Source organism: Mustela nivalis, assembly GCF_964662115.1.
Source record: "Mustela nivalis genome assembly, chromosome: 3".
Classification (NCBI taxonomy): Eukaryota; Metazoa; Chordata; class Mammalia; order Carnivora; family Mustelidae; genus Mustela; species Mustela nivalis.
The window spans coordinates 150,432,575-150,452,202 of record NC_139022.1 but is presented as its reverse complement, the minus strand read 5'-3'; the positions used below and the strand labels follow the sequence as shown (position 1 = coordinate 150,452,202).

At 49.3% G+C, this 19,628-nt stretch overlaps 1 protein-coding gene across 3 annotated transcripts in view; it reads left to right on the top strand.

The window, feature by feature from the left end:
• The window catches only part of EGFLAM (EGF like, fibronectin type III and laminin G domains), a 182,007-nt gene extending 163,478 nt beyond the window's left edge, over window positions 1-18,529 (top strand). For 2 of the 3 annotated variants that reach the window (XM_082723444.1, XM_082723443.1), the window contains exons 19-23: window positions 3,780-3,858; window positions 7,271-7,414; window positions 13,432-13,515; window positions 16,441-16,544; window positions 17,351-18,529. In XM_082723444.1, coding sequence (XP_082579570.1) covers window positions 3,780-3,858; window positions 7,271-7,414; window positions 13,432-13,515; window positions 16,441-16,544; window positions 17,351-17,505 — 566 coding nt within the window. In that variant the 3' untranslated portion in view covers window positions 17,506-18,529. Of the gene's footprint in view, window positions 1-856; window positions 1,072-3,779; window positions 3,859-7,270; window positions 7,415-13,431; window positions 13,516-16,440; window positions 16,545-17,350 lie in introns of those variants that run through there. The other variant, XM_082723445.1, reaches the window with a different exon arrangement.
• The last annotated feature ends 1,099 nt before the right edge of the window (window positions 18,530-19,628 follow it).

Here is a 19,628-nt window from a genome sequence, read left to right as displayed (position 1 = left end):
GTTGTGTCATTTAACAATGGAGCAGTATGGCGGTGTTCAGCCTGGATGGCGGTCTTGAGAGAGTTGAAGGCTGGTCCTGGACAGAAAGGGAAAGTTTGGTGGTTGTTACTCGAGCTACAGAGGCTGCGTCGTGGAACCAAGAATCCTGGACCAAGTAGAACTGTCCAGCAAGGGAGGGTGCTGCCCGGTGGCTGAGGGAGCTGCCTCGGGCCGGGTGGCCACCCATCAGGATGTTGCTGGGTTGGGAAAGTCAGGTTACAGCCCCCCAGGTCCTTCCTTCTCTGGGGTCCTGTGACTGTAAGGAAGAGCCCGACCCCACCAACTTGGTTGGGAATCTCACGTCCCTCAAGTGGAAAATTGGCTTCGTGTGGCTTGGAGGCTGCTACTCATTGGGTACTTTTTTCTGTCAGCAGATGGCACGAAATTTTAGGTATAAACGTGAAAACGTGACAAAAACACTTTTCCACTAGTGCCTTTGCTGCAGAAGAAAAGATCGTGTTGAAAACATCGGGTTAGGATAAAATATCATCACGTTTACAATATTTAAATAAGCTACAGAGGGCTGGAAAGGGCTAGATGGTCACTTCCAGCTCTCGTGTTCTAGCCCAGAATTCTAGCTTCTCATTCCTCTTTCACATGTAGCTAGAGGCAAGAAAAGTAATAATCATTGACAAGGTAAGTAACTCTTTAGCAAAGAACTGTTTCTCCAGGTTTAGAATAAACGGGGAATTGTTAGTTCCAACTCAGGGAGCCTCGGAAGTGTCATACGAGTGACACATCCCTTCTTTGTCCCCCCACCCCACCCCACCCCCACCACGGAGTGGAGGCTCAGGGAGGGGAGTTGGTGCTAATTGTGCTGAGAAAGATTCCAGCGGTTCCTGTGGGATTCATAGTCTCATTCCCCTAAGAGGACAAGCTGGGCCCTCTCAGGGCTTTATGAGGGAAACAAGGCTGGTTTCCAGTGATCTGCAACCGAGGTATTTGGGATTTTACAACAACTGTGCAATTCTGACTTTCCCCGTTCTGTTCCATGCTGGCACCTGGCAGAGTGTGGAAACTACTGCCTCAATAGTAAGTACAATATGTCCCATGAGACACCGTGAAAGAGCCCTGGGCTCCTGCCAGGGGGGCTCTGGCCAGGCCGTGGGCTCCGTGCAGGCCGACCGCGTGCGGAGGGTAACTTGGCTCAGTGGTATGGGACTTGGCCGCTCCACTGGGGAGGTGGGACTCCTCCCTCTAAATCCAGCAGGCCCTGAGATGGCACTCCTCTCCCAGTGGGAGATCGGGGAGAGCCTGAACCCCAGAGCTGGGCGCCCGGCAGGCAGCTGACCCCTTGGAGGCTCTCTGTGTGCCCAGCTGACATGTGACAAGCACATCCTGCCTATTTCAAGGAGTCCAGGGGAACGCGGGCTCTTGGCCACAGTCCCACGCCCAGGGCCAATAAGGGCAGGGCCCAGACCCTGCCTGTGCCTCTTACCCTGGGGGTGAGCCAAACCCAGCGGGGGAGCCTTGGCTATGTTTAGCTCTGGGAACGACTCCTCTGACAGCTTGGCTAGCCTCTCCTTTTACCTCCTGGGCACTCGTATCCTAAAGTTAGGGGCCTGCATCCCACCAACAAGCCCCCTTGTCCCGCTTCCTCTCTTGCCTTCTCATTTCGACTTTGACTCCTCTGGGTCCTTTCCTCGCTGCCTGGCTTCCGCCCCACTCTTCCGCCACCTGAAGGCTGCCCCGGCACTGGGCTCTCCTTTCCCTCCTTGGCAGCTTCTTCCCCCCCCCCTTCTTTCTGTTCATTTTCCTCCTCAGCCCGTATTTTGCATCCCCGCTGTTTTTACCTGTCTCTGTTTCTCTTCCTTTTCTTCCCCTCTTCCTCGTACCCACTTTAACCAGAAGGGAGAGAGGCTGGCGGTGTGGCCAGAATTTGGAGTTACGGTAGCCCCCCCCTTATGTGCAGGGGGCACCTGCCAAGACCCCCAGCAGATGCGTGAAACCACGGACAGTACAGACTCTCATAGACTCTGTGTTTCTTCCCAGCCGCGCTCACCTACGATGAAGTGCGGCTTCTAAATTGGGCACAGTCAGAAGAGTAACGACAGTAACTGATGATAAAACAGAACCCTTCCAACCACACACATAATCAGAGTTATGCGACCGCGGTCTCTCTCGGATACCTTATGGGACTGCACCCCCGCCTTCCAGAGATGCTGAGAGGGGAAATGGCGCTCCGGTGAGATGAAGTGAGGGCAGTGACATAGGCATGGTGACCCAGCATTAGGCTCCTGTTGGCTTTCTGACGACAGGAGCAGCATCTGCTGGAACACGGCCGACCGCAAGTGACTGCAAGTGTGGCCAGCTAGCCCACCAATAAGCGGGGCTGCTGTCCTAGATAGAGCCTTCCTGGTCCCAGTAGGCACCCCCTGGGCCGGCAGCTGTGAAGTGTCAGAGAACATGAAAGCAATTTCTTGAGCATTACCTCTGAAATTATTCAACTTTCATTTTTCTTCCTTTGCTTGTCTTCCCTCCCTCCCTTTCCTGTTTCCTTCTTTCCTTTTTTTAATTTTTTTTTTTTTTTTTTCATTGAGGAAACCTGCATGGGTGACCTGCCAACAGAGGAATTTATCCTTGGGGCTCAAGGTCATTGGGTTTGGGGGTTCGCTGTTGCCTTTCTCTCTCTCCTTTCTCTCTGTCTCTCCCTTTCTCTTTTCATGATTAGAAGTTAAGTGTAAACTTTCCAGCGGTTCACAGTATCAAATAATTTTACGTTTTCTCTCCTGGGCGTGGAGTCAGCTCGGTGTCTCCTTTGCGTCAAGCACGCATTTTGGTGAAACTCTAACTGTTCTTGTAAGCTGGCTTCTTCTCTCTCGTTTTGCACATCTCTTCAAAAGTGCGATTCATTCCATCTTAATTTCCTTCAACGGTCACTTCTCTGTCTTTCTGAAGGGAGAAAGATACAGCCATGTGGGAAAGGGTGATTCTTTGGGAAAACAAAGGCATGAGACATTAGGAAGAAGCAAATACACTGCTAAGATACGGGGAAGTCCGAGGTGGGCTGAGGGCCAGAATTAAGGAGAGCCCGCCTGCTGTATGGTCTTGTGCTCTCTTTGCTGTGTGACCTTGGGCAAATCCTTGATGACCCTCGTGCATCGTCTTCCACTTCTGTAACATGGGAATAGCCAGCCGTCCTCCATACTCTCTGCTACTTCATGAGAATATGGTGAAGAGGCTGTTAAACATGACACTGGAAGGTGATTTGTATTTAAAAAACCAAAACAAAAACAACCAAGCCAAAACCTTATCCTGCCTATTTCACCAGTCTCTTGAGGTCATGGCTGAAGGAGTAGGAGTCCTAGGGCAGACTGGCTTCAGATAATGAAATCCTGGTGGGCTTTGTTTGGGGATTGTTTTCTCTGCCTCCCTTGGAGAGTATCTAGGGTTATCCCCAGCTGTTCCCCACATGGCCCAAGACCTACTCTTTGGCTTCCAAGAATAATTGGGCACAGTTCAAGTTTCAGCATACTGCAAGGACTTCTCAGTAGTGCTGAGGCCAATAACAGTGACAGCCAGCCCCAGGGAGGTGACCACAGGGAGACACCAACCCCAAGCCTTGACAGGCAGCTCCGAACCTGGCCAAGTACATGTGCAGCCAAGAGGAAGGGGCTGACAAGTTGTTAAATGTCCCATTTCCAGAAGCTGGCATCCTCTGTATTTTCCTGCCCTGTGATTGAGGGTTGGGGTCAAGAGATCCGAATACCATGTAACCTCCATTTTCTCTTCTGTCTCAGCCATCACAGAAGCCATCGAGATCCCGCAGTTCATGGGGCGCAGTTACCTGATCTACGACAACCCAGATATCCTCAAGAGGTAATAAGCTACAGTGGGCACCTTCCTTATCTCTGCGGGGGTCCATCTCTCCAAGTCTTTCCCAGGACTTTTCCTTATCTTACTTGCCAGAAGATAATTCTCCAAGAAGGCCATTGAGCCATGGCCTCAGGGGAGGGGAGAAAAACTCAAAATAGAACAAACAAACACAAAAACAAACCCTACTTGAAAAGTGCTGCCTTTCAGACCACCCTGTTACCAAGAGCCCAAACCCTTTCTGGTCAGAGGACCTAGAGGGAGGAGACTGCCCAGCCCCAGGATTTCCAGCAGCAGGGCACTGAGAAGCATCGAGAACCTGACACACCCCAAGTTGGGGTTCTGAGTGTGATTCCCCAGGTGGGCCAGTCAGCTGGCCGCTGTCCTCTGGCCACAGTGTGCAGTCCTGCCTGGAGCCAGCAGCAGAAGCGCTCCCGTGGTCCTGCCATCAGTCTTCGAGTCCACATGCTACCTTGTGTCTTCCTCCACAGAGCTCCACCATCCTCTTCAGGCTCTGGCCAGTTCAGTGAGGGGCTTCTGGGCTCTCCTCATGTGGCTACAAAAGCCTGATCCAAGGAGATGACCAGGTGCTGGCCAGGCTTTTTATGCCTGGTGGCAGCAGCTCTGGCCCTGCCCTGGAGTCCAAGCCCCCGGTTTGGAACCGCGTGCGGACAAGACAAGAAAAAGGCTGGCCCTACCCAGGCAGAGTCCTCACCCTAGCCAGGCTCAATTGGGGTGCTTGCAATGTGCCCTTCTCTCTTTCTTTGTCTTCCTCTAGTTCCTTACAGTTTATAGGGTGCCTTCCCCCACTCTGCCACCAGTACCGTCATTCTAGAATTTTCCTTCCTCTTCAGGTTGACTGCATCTTAGCAGACTAAGGCAAAGCTTTAAGCAAAAGGCACCCAGAACTTAAGGTAGATGAGTTTGGGGGCCTTTCAAGGGAGAAAGTGGTTGAGAGAAATTTTCCCAGGGCGCTGGATATACCTGGTAACTGAACACACACCAGACGGACACTGCTTCATTTCTTTAATCATGTGTTGTGTTTATCTAGGTTGTCTTGGTGTGGGGCCCAGAGAGAGCCTCTTCCTTCTTCAGCCCTTTCTCCCCAAAGATACAAGGGCATGAGTCCCTAGAAAAAAGGCCTTGTGAAAGGGGCACAAATCTTCAGCCCCCTGGGGCTTAGTACGAGGCACCAGGTGGTTTGGGGGAATAGAAGGGTTTGGTGAGAGTAGGGGGTGCAGGGCCCCAAACCAAAACAATTGCGTACACATGCGTGTGTGCACATTCACATGCAAGTGCACGAAGCTGCAAGTAAAAGTCAGGATCAGGGTCTGTTTCCGTCGGATGCCTTTGGCTGCAAGTAACGGACAACTCAACTCCTATGTCTTCAACCTGAAGGGCGTTCATCAGATCGTGTATCAAGCAGTCCAGACTTAGACTGGTTCCTGGACTGATTAATTCAGAGATTCAACTCTATCATCAAAGACCTATGTCTCTTCCATCGTTAGGCCTTGTTGTCGTCAGGATCATCTCCAGGGGCCTCCCTCTGTGCTTACGACAGCTGTCCATAAGACCCTCATGGAATGGCTGGACAGCAGGACAATGTCCAGTGGAAGTAAACATTTTTTTCATGCAACTCTTTTTTAAAGAAAAAGAATTTTCCTAGACTCCTTCGGATAAATTTCCTCTATCTCAGTGGACAGTATTGGTCATGTGCCCACCGCTAAACCAATCACTGCAAGAGAAATGGAACCATTCTGATTGGCTTACACTGGTCAGTGTATCCAAAGCAAGTGAGGGAAGGAAGGAGCCCAGAGTAAAAGATGGGAAAAGGAGGTCTGCAGGGAGTGGGGCCAGGGCTGGATTCTCTGCACTGGGCCTGGTGGCAAAGTCACCACTATGGACCCTGCTTCTTCCTGCTTTACTGGGAGGCCCTGCATGGGGAAGGCAAAGTTGATCTCTTCCTATCTAGGTCAGGCTCTGGGAAGCCAAGGCAAGTTCGCTGTTCGCTGTAGAGAGTCCCCACATTATGGTGGTTTGACTTCAGCTCCACAATGGTGCCGAAGGAATGTACATTCCACCGAAAGCATACTTTGAATTTTCAATTGGGATCTTCTCCAGGCTAGTGATGTGTGGTAGGATTCTCTCTCACAGAGCTGAGTGGTGGCAGTGGCCACCCAGGTAACCACACCATCATGAACGTGAGCAACCCATGTGCTTCGAACCGCTCTGTTCCCATCCAGCTGTTCCAGAATTCACTTTCCGTGTGGTATTCAGTAAGTTATCTGAGGTGGTCAACACTTTACTAGAAAACAGGCTTTGTTTTAGTTGATTCTGCTCTAGGGTAGACTAATGGAAGTGTTCTGAGACATTTAAGATAGCTGGGCTAAGCTAAGATGTTCAGTAGGTGAGGTGTATTAGAAGCACTTGGACCTAGGATATTTATAATTTATGATGGGTCTATCCAAGTGTAACTCCACAGTAAGATGAGGAGGGTCTGTACTGAACACGCTGTGTAGCTCTTGAATTGGTAGGTGAGTCAGAGAGGGATGGTGCGAGGGATAGGGAGACAGAAAAGGAGACTTTCCCAGTGGTGCCGTGTTAGGTGCAATGCTGAATTATTTTTACTCTTAGCTCACCTTTTATTTAAAGATCTCACACTTGATCTTCTCCTTACATCAGATGAAACCCTGGTCCCCTTAGTGAGACTAGATTTCTGAACTAGTCTGTTCCCAGGAATTGATAAGAACCCATAAGCCTGTGATCCTACCCCCAGCCATGCCTGTAGGGCCGGGAGCTGACCCATCTGAGCCCCGCTCCGTTCCTCTGAGCTTCCTGTTCCTTTCCACCCTGCCTCCGCCCCAGCAGCTCTCCAAACCGTTATCCTATCGAGCCACGTTCCTTGTCTGACACTCTTCCCCCTGTCCAGTCACTCCCCTCAAGGACAGTCACTGCCAGAGCAGGCAATCCATAGCCATGATCGTGGCCCAGAGAGCTGCCAACTTGAACCTCTTGGCAATTAAGAAACTCACTTTCTGTTGGGTAATGGGGAGCAGTATTCCAAGGCCCCTTGAGGCGGGGACAGGAAAAAGGGAAGATTGAGGTGTGTATTGGAGGTATAGCCTCGATGCCAGCTTTGGCCAGAGTCTAGCTAATCTGTAACTCATAACATGGCCTCTCGTGGAGTTTCACCACAGCGACAGAAGACACTGCTGCAGAATGAATGTCCAGAATTGTAGGCCCATCGTGTGGCCTGTGGTGGCGATGCCGTTTGTAATTTCCTGGTAGTATGTGTCAGAAATGCCACATTACCCTTATACCGGGCTCCCCGGGGCTAACAGACAAAACTGGGCCTATTCAGAATGGCTGTTGGTGGAGACGGGTTGAACTGTTGCGATTATTTGTGCATTTTCCCCAGGGTATCCGGATCAAGATCAAATGCGTTCATGAGGTTTAAGACAACTGCCAAGGATGGTCTGTTGTTGTGGAGGGGAGACAGCCCCATGAGACCCAACAGTGACTTCATTTCCTTGGGCCTTCGAGATGGAGCCCTGGTGTTCAGGTAACCTAACCCCTCAGGTCTGGTCATGCCAAGCAGAGACATGCCAAAGTTAGCTAGCACCCTGTATGCTGGAATGGACCCAAAGGTCCAAGCTTCTGTGAGGCTTTTGGAGTTTCTTTCCAGCATCCACCTTCTAGAGCATCAGTTGGCAAATTTTAGCCTGAGGGCCAAATCCAGCCCGTCACCCATTTTTATAAATGGAGTTTTGTTGGAATTCTGCCATACTCATTCACTTATATATTATCTGATTACTTTCATGCTACGGGGGTACACTTCAGTAGGGATTCCAGGGCAAAGCCTAAAATACTTATCATGTGGCTCTTTACACAACATTTTTGGACCCCTGTTCTAGGCCATATGCTCCCCACTTGCAAATCAGGAGTTAGTAGAAAGAGGGCTTTGATAGCCCTGAGCCCGAATGTGAGTGCTCTGCTCAAACTGGCTCAGACAGATGTGACCAGCTAAGGTCGAGAGACCTGCCTGTAAATTCTGACTCTGGTCCCTATTAGCTGTGCAACCTCCGAAAGGAGACCGCCTGCCTTCCAGTCTCCCCCTGCAAAGCCAGACCACCTGTCCGTGGACCAACCCAACATTTGGATTTTTGTGACTGCTTCGGGAGTGATACTGATAAGGCGGCCCCTGAAGTTCTTGCCTCTTTTGAGTGACTTGAGACTATTCTCAAATTTGTCGGATGGATCATTCTGAGAAGCAGCTAAAAGATTACCCAGACCACTTCTCCCCACCACGGTGGGTGGGAGCCGGGTTTCCCCAGGACAGGCACTGGCTTGTGTGATGTGAGAAAGTTTCTTTAGAGACTGTGATTTTACATCCTCATTTGAGGTTAGAAATAACTTGTCTAGACCCATGATTCCCAAAACATGGTCTCTGGACCAGCAGCATTAGTGACCCCCCAAAACTTGTAGCAACTCTAGGGATGGGGCCCAGCTGTCTGTTTTAACTGTTTCTCCTAGTGATTCTGTCCACTAAGGTTTGAAACCCCTGCCTGGTTTCTAGATCATCTATCTGCTCTCTATGGGGATAGGAATTTCTCTGGCTTTTCCTTCTTTAATTCCCCCTCTGGTGACCAGCACAAATTCACTAAATGATATGGGATCAGTTGGAATCAAAACAAAGATGACTGACCTGAGGGGGAGATGAAGCTTTAATTCTGGGGCTGCTGTGGATCATGCACAGGGATTACTGACCACCTGAGGAGAATAATGTAAGTCTTTTCCGTTTGACTAAAAGGCATTTTGACAGGAAATGTCACTTGTGCAACATCACGTTTGCCGCTAAACAGCGGAGCGGCTGGGGGTTGCGATCCTGTGACAGTCGGTCCGGGACTTGTGAGAGAGCGTTGGCGGTTGAAGGCTCCAGGCTGGCCGGTGGGAGCACTCTCCCCGTCGCGGCTCCGTTCCCCCCTTGGCCCTGAGGTCAAACACAGAGCTCTTCACACCCCAGTTTCAGGCTGGCTGCCGTGAAGCCATTTTCTTGTGGTTTTCCTGTGGTTAACCTCACCAAGGCCTCAAGTACTTGATTGTGCCCAGAAAGGGGAACTGAAACAGTAGCTCAGCCGTGAGTGGGAGGCCCAGCTTCCCCCCCCTTAAACCACTGACCCCGGACAGGGGAACTGCACTCAGGCCCGCCCCGCACCTCCCACCGGCTCTGGGCTCTCGCAGCTGGCCAGCCCCTGCTTCCCACACCCCCGGGACACCCTCTGATAGCCCCCCCTGCATCTCAGACATTTTTCTTCTGTTACCAGTTCTCCCTCGGGATTCTGCAAATGGGCCTGGTGTGTTTCTTTTAACCTGGCGTGGTGGCTGTGTTCTGTGTGGAGGATGCTGGCTTCCCCCCAACCAAGGCAGTCGTCTGTGCCCACCCGTCCCTGGGCCTGGAGCTATAGTGTCGCTGCCTCTGCAACCTTCCTTCCTCTGAGCAGGCGCTTCTCACATCCATTCACCCAGCACGGATGTAGGAAGTGTTGCGGGAGGCTGGACATGGAAAGTCATTAGAGTGCCAGCCAGTGGTTTGAAAATGTCACTGTAGAGTCAGCCAGGAGGGGGAGGGGCGTGGCTGGTCTCAGAGGAGGATTCCTGGGACCACCCCAGAGGATCTGATGGCCCAGGGCCTCAGGGGTATCCGAATCCGATTGGAAACGATCAGGAACCGCAACCTAAGAAGCAGGGTCTGAAATGGTCAACTGCCTGGGCTTGGAGTCAGACAGGGGCTGTTCCCATGGCCTCGTAACCTCGGGCAAGTTACCCTGCCTCCCTGTAACAGCCCCAAGCAAACAGTCATGAGGACTGAATGGGTTAATTCATGGGCAGGGCTTAGTGCAGGGTCTGGCCTTATCTCCATGTTGATGTCGGTGGTGCTGATTATTAAAATTGTAATCTTGGAGCAAATGTTTTCTGAGTTTCTGTGTACAAGTTTAAGTAGAAGAAAAGGAATCAAGGTGTTCAGCCAAGGGTATGGTTTTGGGTGGTTTTTGCTTTATTAGGTTTTATGATTGTGTGGGGGGCGTAAAGGCCAGTGAAGGGGTTTGTGAAAACCGTCTGCTGGACCAGCTTTCCCCCTATTTCTGTGTGACCTTGATAACATTTTCATGCAACAGGGAAAAGGAAGAGATCTGACAGTAGCAAAATGCCCAGTGCTGCAGTTCAAAGGGGGTGCGGCTAAGGGGGTGGGAGCGGTCACCACACGGAGGCAGCCACGTGGTTTCCAAAAGTCCACACCTGGTGGCTCTCCCTGGCCCCCACCTCGGTGCCCAGCCCCATAGCTTCCCGGCACTGAGAGCTGAGCAGGCAAATTTGGATCAGAATAACCAAGTCCTGCTAACCACATTCACAAGGTGTTGGTAGAGAGGCCGACATGCACTGATCCGTGAGTTCATTCATTATTCATCTGTTTCTGCCTTTTCTTTTTAAACTGAGGTATAACTTCCATGAAGTGCACAAATGTTAGGTGTATAGCTTGATAACTTTGGAAAATTTTTAAACATGCAGAGACACCTGTGAAACCACCACCTAGAACAAGATAGAACATTTCCCACAGCCCAGCAGGTTCCCCCATGCCATCTCCCAAAGCAGGTAACCAGGTCTTTCAATATTGTAAAAAACAAAAATTAAAACAATACCAAAGAGATTCTGCAGGGTGACAGGGTGTCTGGGGAAGCAGGAGGCTGGTTGGAGGGTCCAACAGCATGCCGCGGTGTTGGAGAGTCAGGCCATTGAGAGGATACCTGAGCTGCCCCCACACACACTCTGGGGGCTGGGGTCCTGGCTGCTAAGTTCAGTGTTGACTCCCTCGAGCACGTGCTGGCTCTTTGCTTGAACAGGAGCATTATCAGGTTGGAGAACAGAAGAACACCCCTCTTTTGTCCGAACAGCTGAAAGGTTTCCATTCACTGGATTACAATCACGTTCCAGTCTAGTGTCCCTGAGATTATCCCCAAGTCACCTTGATTCTGAGATCTGGGTGTTCATGACCTTTTTCGTTACATATTTACAGCCTGTTCGTTCACTCTCACACATGACTACTCTTCCAGGAGAGGCTTGATGAGTTTAACTCTTGGTGGCAACTTTCTCCCTACTATTGGTTCCTTGATCTTGAATATGAGCTGCATTAACGACTGTGTTTTGGGGGTGGTGGGGTTACTTGTTTGGCTCTTACTGTGTGCCGGGCTCTTACTGTGTGTAACATTCCCTACAGTCCTTTAGGGAAGGTATTACTACCCCCGTTTCACAGATGAGGAAATAGTCTCAGAGTGATCTGGCAAACAGCCAAGGCCACAGAGCAGGTCCTTGTCAAGACCTGGAATCAAGGCAGTCTCGTCCAATCCAAGTGCCCACACTCTTTCTGTTACCTAGCAATGCCTTTCATTAATTAAAGCCACCCCTGGTGATTCGGCTCAGTGTCTGCCAACCGGCTCTCTGCCTTGCTTCATCCTCATTCATTTCTTCAAAGTTATTTGGCCACTAAATAATGAAACCTGAAAATCCCACCTCCACGCTGCCTTTTTTTCTTTTTTTTTTAAGATTTTCATTCATTCTTTCTTTATTTGACAGACAGAGATCACAAGCAGGCAGAGAGGCAGGCAGAGACACAGAGAAGGGGAAGCAGGCTCCCCGCTGAGCAGAGAACCCGATGCAGGTCCCGAACCCAGGATCCTGTAATCATGACCTGAGCTGAAGGCAGAGGCTTTAACCCACTGAGCCACCTGCTGCCATATCCACGCTGCTTCATACAAGGAGACACTGGACATGGGAAAATTCATTAGGAAGCTGTAAAGTTTTCAGGATCTGAGTGACAGCTGTGTCTCCTAGCTTGTCAGTTCACCCAAATTGCGTGCTTGGTTCGGTGTCAACGGGCTGGAGGACTCCTTGGAACCTCCGAGATTACAGAAAGGACCCATCGTGCTTTCCCTGGGGAAAGCCAAGTGCTTTCTCGTCTTGCTCTGCTCTCAGAGCTCAGTAACTAAACCAGGTTTCCCTTCAACATTCCTGTTTCTTGGCCATTGAAGTCACAGAGAGACATGTCCTCTTCTATAAGCTGAGGAGAGAGGTGCCACGGTGGAACACATTTTCTTTGAAAAGCGTGGTTACATTAGGCTTTATTACATTATCAAGGGGAGGTCTAGGCAGTTGGCCCAGTGCCCAGCCTGGAGTAGTCACTCACGAAATATTTGTTGAATTGAATTAAACTAGAATTAGTTTAGCAGTGGACTGAGAGGGATATTTCTCTCTGGTAAACAACACGTGCATGTCTTCTGAGATCCGTAGAGTATGAGAGTATCTGGAAACTGAAATAGAAAATACAAAGCTACTGAGTGGGCCTGCTATCCGCGTAAAATGGGGAGGGAGGAGCAGATAAGACACCAAATTAAGTCCTATCCATTCACTTCAGGATTTTAGGCAGATCCTCCTGATATATACCGGGCTCAGCCCATCTGCTATGTTCTGTTTTGTTTTGTTTTTCAGAAAGTGAAAATGCATGTATTAGTTTCTGAGCGCTGCAGTAACAAATGAACACAAATTGGGTGACAGTAGATTGAAAACAATAGAAATGTATTCACTCACAATTCTGGAGGAGAGAAGTCTGACACACGGGTGTTGGCAGGCTTGGTTCCTTCAGGGGGCTCTGAGGAAGAATGTTCTATCCCTTTCTCCCGGGCAGTGGTGGCTGCTGGCAATTCTGGGTGTTTCTTGGCTCTTAGACGCCCCATTCCAATCTCCGCCTGCATCTTCGCGTGGCCTTCCTGTCTGCATGTCTCTGTGTCCAAAAATTTCCCCTTTTATGAGGACATATTGGATTTAAGGCCGCCCTACCCCAGGATGACTTCATCTTCACTAATTACATCTACAAAGGCGCTCTTTCTAAATAAGGTCACATTCTGGGGTTTTTGAGGAGACGGTGTTTGACCGAGGACAACACATTACAAATGATGAAGCCCTTCCTGCTCCTGGTTCTGTAGGACTGACGTTTCTGTACGTGTGGCCACAACAAACCAGCCAACAGACACCTTGAGGATCTTGTGCTCAATGAAAGAGGCCATTTACCAAGAGACAAACACTGCATGATTCTATTTACGTGAGGTATCGAGAATAGTCAAAGTCACAGAGACAGAAAGCAGAACGGTGGTTGCCTGAGGCCCGGGAAAGGTGAATGAGGAGTTGTAATTTCAGGGCTGTAGAGCTTCAGTTTTGCAAGATAAAACGAGTTTTGAACATGCTCAACACTAGCTAACTGACCCTTGAAAACGATTCAAGTGGTAAATTTTAATGATACATGTATTTTACTGCAATTAGACTTTAAAGGAAACTTTTTTTTTTTTTTTTTTTGGATCATTCATGGCCTACCCTGGAAACCTAATGCTTTTTATAACATTGTTTTGTTTTGTATTAAGGAAAGTACATTCCGAGTTCCAAGGAATTTTTGCAGTGAGAATCGTTCATGGTTGCCTGCCTGTCTGTACTTCACTTGATTCTGTCTGTCTGCTTCTTTTCTCATGCCATTAGCTATAACCTGGGCAGTGGCGTGGCATCCATCATGGTCAATGGCTCCTTCAGTGATGGCCGGTGGCACCGTGTCAAGGCTGTCAGGTGAGTCCCCACCACAGGGGGAGATGGAGCCAGAGCTTACCAAGAAGTGAATGTCTTATCCACGTTCCCGTGGCCCCAAAGTCCTGTTCCCCAACCTTGCCTGGCATCCTGCTGCTTCTGTCCCGGGTCATTTGGGCAGCTGTTCCTAACTTCCTCGTTGCTTTTCCCTAACATTGACAGGCCAGAGAGCCTGAGCTCCCAAGTCTATGCTCAACAGAGACCTTCCAGAGAAAGAACTTTTTTGATGGCTCAACTGGAAGAGCGCTTCGCTTTCTCCTGAGACCTAGGTCTCTAGTGGGATAAGATCTCAGGGCCTGTGGACTTTGAGGAAGTCCATAATCTTCAAATCTTACTGTGTGGGCAACTGCCCACTTTTTTTTTTGGACATCATATTACCCAAGCTTTAGAGGCTGTGCCCTGCCCCAATTACACATCTCCCCCCTCACAGAGGTCACTACCCTGACTTCTGATTAACTTCGGGTGAATCATTCCTTTAAAATTAGTTTTACTACCTCTGTCCATATTCTTAACAGTATATTCTGAGAAACCAAAGAGCAGGCCCAAACTTAGCTCTGTAAGAAAATGTCAGTGGTGCCATGTTAGAGGAAGGTTCCAGGAACTGAGCTGAATAGAGTCTGTGGTTCAGGTTCCCTGAGCATTTGCCATAACCCTTCGTGGGGGGACCCGTGGGGGAGGTCGTGAGCGAGGCTAGGGAACCATAGGGCTGCCGTGGTCAGTTTCCACCTCAGCTCACGTATAGGCTATGGTCAGAGTAACCTCACTCTCCTGTCTATCACTTACTACCTTAGAAGTTGATACCATGTTATTTTCAAACCTAAGATGCCACCAATTATAAGACATAATGGCCTCATTTCAGAGATATATTAAAATGAAAAATTCTTAGATGAAATAAAGTGGGCGGGGATGGAATTTTTTGGAGTAATGGTGAGGGGGGTGGGAAAGGCAGGTCAGGCAATGCAAGCTGTTGGGGGCATTGCCCCTCATGGCATTCAGGTATGAGATTCTAGAAAAGCCTATCCGAAGTGGGGAGGCAGTGTACGGTCCCAAGGGTGAGGCAGAACAGAATTCTCTCTACAGCTCATTACTAGAAGAGTTGTTACCAAGACACGAGGCCTGGCCAGCCAGATTTCTATTATTGGGTCTCCCCAAAAAAGGGTAGGGCCAGGAAATTCTGGAAGGTGAATGAGGAGCTAAAAATGGGAAGATTGGTTTTAAAAACTTTACTTAATTTACCTGAGGAGTTAGAACCCAAGCCCCTTTTCTGCCTCATCTAGCCGGCACACTGCCCTTCCTACCCAGCAGAAAATAATGAAAGGCAGTTCCCTGGAGAAAGAGAAATAAGGTTCTGAGCTGGTGACACTAGCCAGCCATAACTAAATACTAAACACTGGGCAACTGTGTGAAGCTGGGGACTGTGTGCAAGCTCACATGTTGAATATTAAGAACTCCACAACCCCATCATTCTGCCCCCAGTGAGATTCCAGAATGCTAGGAGCCAGGCCTATCCCCCCAGCAAGGAAAGTAGAAAGTTCACGTGTCCCCCAGGAAAATGGTTGAGCAGATCCCAGCACATGAAGCCCCACCCAGTCAGCAGAACCCATCCTGCACATAGAGCTTCTAACCTGCTTTGTAGTACTTTTTTACCTTTTTAAAGATTTTATTTATTTTAGAAAGAGAGTGTGCAGGCAAGTCGGAGGAGGGGCAGAGGTGGGGGGGAGTGAGTCTCAATGGACGCCCTGCTGAGTGCAGAGTCTCAACCCTGAGATCAGGACCTGAGCCAAAATCAAGAGTTGGATGCTTAACCACTGAATCCCCCAGACCCCCAGTGCCTTTTCTCTTCACTTAACTGTGAAGTAGGTGTCAGGAGTCACTAGGCATTTGAAAAAGTCTCTGATGTAAAAGACAGATATCAGAACAAGTCAACATAACAAAGCAATTTGATGGAGACAGAGACTTGAATGAAAAAATGATAAAACATATTACTATTATCAGAGAGATAAGAGAGGCTAGTGATCCAAGAAACAGGAACAGTTTGTTGTAAAATAAGAATATTAGAAGATCAGTAATGAACTCCTAAAAAAAAAGAAAAAGTGTGCAGCCTGGGTTGGTACAGCCCACCAAGAGCTGTACAAACAGAGGTGATTTTTTGAAGAAGGTCCCTGGGACTAGATAGTTTTAGAAACCAGCTTAGAAAATGGCAAAGCCCTCGTCACATATAAACACTTCTACTCCACTGTACCCAGAGACACTTTTGGGTGACTCTCTGGGTTCTTTAGAAACTTCTTAGCCAGTCTGTGTCCTTTCAGAGAGTAATCCTCTCTACCTACAAAACCTCCTTCATTGGCTTCCCATGAAGCTTAGAGTAGTGTTCGAAATCACCATGTGTCCCCATGTCCCCACCACTCCTCCCCTTATGGTTCTGTTCTTTGGCTCCCTTCAGGAGAAATGCTCTTCACCATCCGCTTCTGGCCTCTCTCCTCCCACCCCCAGAATTCTCTATGCCCAACCTGCACTAGCCCCATCTTTTCTCTCTTTGGCATCGCCACTTCCTGTTTGCCTTACCCTCCTCCTTCACCTGACCACCCCAGCCTTCGAAGCTCACCTCAGACGGAGTCTCCTCTGAAGCTTCCCCTGACCCTCTCTCCTCCTCCTGCATTCCACAGCATCCTGGCATTCCTCTGCTGTGGAGCCATGACAAAGTGTTGTCATATACACTTTGAATTTTTTTTGTTTGCCTCAGGAAACTCTAAACTCCTGAGGGCCAGGAATTTTTTTTTTTTTCTCTCATTCTTTACGCCTCCATCATTTAGCCTAGTGTCTGGCACAGAGGAGATGGACTTGAATAGAGTTTTATTGAAATGAATGACTAATTGAACGAAGCTCCAAAAATGGTGGTTTCTACAGGGATGGCCAATCCGGAAAGATAACCGTGGATGACTATGGAGCCAGAACAGGCAAATCGCCCGGCATGATGAGGCAGCTGAACATCAACGGCGCTCTGTATGTGGGTAAGTGACCTCTGACCAAATCTAAATTACGCCCCGGTCTTCTTGGTAGGCCGCCATTTGTCATGGTGGGGTTCCCCCAAAGAGGTGCACGTCACTGGATCAAACACTTGGAAATTGGGAAGCTTGCCAGATGTTCTGTTCTTCTATTTTCTGAACTTTTGACTCATGGCTGAGGGGGCAGGAAGCACTTGGACGATGTTGTGCTTTGGGCTGGTCCACCAGGAAAACCGTGCTTTTCTTGTTTATAGAACGAGAACCTGCCCGATATAGCCCCGAGAATTCCCTCTGAGGAAGGAGGATCCTTCTTGCTCCCTCTCCAAATCAGAATGAGTAGTGCTTCTGTAAATAGTTGAGAAACCGCTACTGCAGACACAGAAACACGAAAATAGATCTCTACCCCAATGATATTTCCTAAAAGTGAACTTAATTGAAAGCTTTCAGTATCAGTGTGTTTCCTTCGGGCTGAGATGACATCACCTTTAAGCACCTGGTACATTCTGTTGCCGTCACACAACATTTCAAAATTTACCAGGTCCTGTTTGGCTTGACCTGAGTCCGTTGGGTCAGCGGGCCCGCGTGAGGCGGGTATTAATAGCCCCTGGTTGGTTGTCAGGTTGACACAAGTCTGTCTGCTCCTTCAAGGGTTACTGTTCGTTAGACGGATGCTCTGCACTGAGCAGCTGGAGGCGCTTACAGCCTTCACTCACCCGGTCAGCCGAGGGACATCTTGGTCAGTAAATGCTCCAGCTTCCTAGCGAGACCTGCTTCCCTCTGGCTCACCCCATTGCCCTCTTGCTTCCCGGCAGGTGGGATGAAGGAAATCGCTCTGCACACTAACAGGCAATACATGCGGGGCCTCGTGGGCTGCATTTCTCATTTCACCCTGTCTACCGATTACCACGTTTCCCTCGTGGAAGATGCCGTGGATGGAAAAAACATCAACACCTGTGGAGCCAAGTAACTCTGCTGGCCTTGCCCAAGGGACACAGCCTTCTGTGCTGAGAATCCCTGAGGCCCTGAGACCCTGCTTGATGCCAGCCACAGCGGCACGGGGACCAGGTGTGTGTCTTCTCATCAAGGAGAAGGTACCCCCTGATGAGAGACTAGAACGGAGACAGGAGTCCCTGTGTGGCCTTTCCTGCGGACACTCTGGGGGCCAAACCCAACAGAATCCTCTGTGTAGGAAGCGTCGAACTTTGTCCATTGAATGTGTAGCAGCTGCCAGAGATCACACATCAATGCAAATTCCAGAGCCTTCTGCTGTAGCTCAATGACTGTGTTGTGATTCATGGTGCATATAAAAAGAAAGAAAAAAAAATAGAGACCCACAGGGCAGTATTAAAATACTTCCCTCCTTTCCTGATTCATGACAGCAGAATGACTATTTGACCTCGAACTTTTGAATTGCTCACCTTGGCCCTCGAATGAGTAGGATTAATCCCTACCAGTCCTCAGTGGCTGGGGCAGTGTGCTCTGACTGTTCCATGAGAATCAGGAGGAGGGGAGCCTAGGCACAGAGTCCCAGTTATCATGCTGCCCTCCACCGAAGTTTACCTTTAGTGGGAGACTCCCTACTTTTTATAATGCAAGTCGAAGACAATGGGGCACCATGATTTTGTAGCTGTCTTTTTGTATGTGTATATTTTTATAGCTGCAAATTATCCACACAGTATACTTTTCCAAGTTTGTGCGGACAACACTGAATTCTTTGCACACTTCCTAAAGATATGCCCCCCGGAGGGACTTGTTTGGGCCCCTCGTGGCATCAGTCAGAGTCGGATAGTAAACTTGCGGGGGCAGCTTGGGGAAGCCGACTCTTCTCTTGCAGTAAATGTGGACGACTCAAGGAGATGAACATGAAGCTTCCAAAAAAAGCAGATCAGCAGGCACATGGGTTACAGAGTGGGGGGCCACTGTCTTTTTTGCTTTAAGAGAGGGGGAACGTCTATAGTGAACCTAAATAAAGGAGATGAAGAAGGCTAGAACTCGTGTGTTCAGTGTTTTGTTCATTTGGGGGAGTTGTTACTGATGCTTGCAGAAGCCGTGTCCACACGTGGACACCAATACAATTAGGAACTCTAGACACGATCCCTGCGAGTGGCATCTCACAGTTGGTGGGTCTGAGGCTGTTCTGGGGCAGGGGTGTCCTCAGCGTGGTCTGAGCGTCTGGGCAAGAACCCAGGAAGCGGGCTGCTGGCTCTGAGCCCTTGGTGGTGACCCTGCAGACAGCTGGCTCACTGGCAGGTTCCCAGGACAGGACTTACTAAGGGAAAGGTGAGCTGAACACTGTCCCTGAAGAGGAGGGAAATCGGATCCTAATCACGGAAGAGCCTATAATTAGTCCGTCATGACTCAAGTCTGGTGTGTGCAGCCTGCGTTTAGCGAAGACTTTGAGCGAAGCACCGTGCTAAGCACTTTGAAAATTCTGAAAAATGAACAAGTAAACTAGAGACGGGCTGAAACTCACGCTTCAGCCTTCTATCTCCTGTCTCTGGGACCTCCGATGACCAGGATCCTCCCTCCCGGAGGAGGAACCACAGCAACGATGATCATAAGGACGGTGATCGTGATCGTCACAGCGGCAGTCCTGGTAATTCCTTTGTTCTGCCGGGCGTCAGCTAGGGAGTGCAGTTTGCAGGAAAGCCTTGTGGTAGAAAGTGGGTGTTTGTTGTCTTTTTTGTTTGTTTTGTTATCTAGTTCAGTTAATCGCAGACTCTTCCCATTCCCTCTAGCATTCAGCTTAGAAAATACAGAATTTTCATATGGTTATATGTATTCCTGTATTCTGCAATCTCCAGCCTACATGGTGTCCTGAACTCTTCATGGACTTTGATGTCTTTGCACAATTCTTTTGTGCTGTTTCCTCAGCCCCGCAGATCACATTCCTTAATCCAACATGTCTGTATCCTCTGTCACCTTCAGGGCATCGATCAGAAGGTTCTGTGTTAGAAAGTGGGTTTTGCCACCTCCCAAACACCCTCACCTCCACACCCCTTCCTTGGAGGCTGCCAGGATCCGTGCTTCCCAAGATAGAGATAGAGCCGGGCTGCTTTCGTAGCTCAGTCTGAATCCATTGCCTCCAGC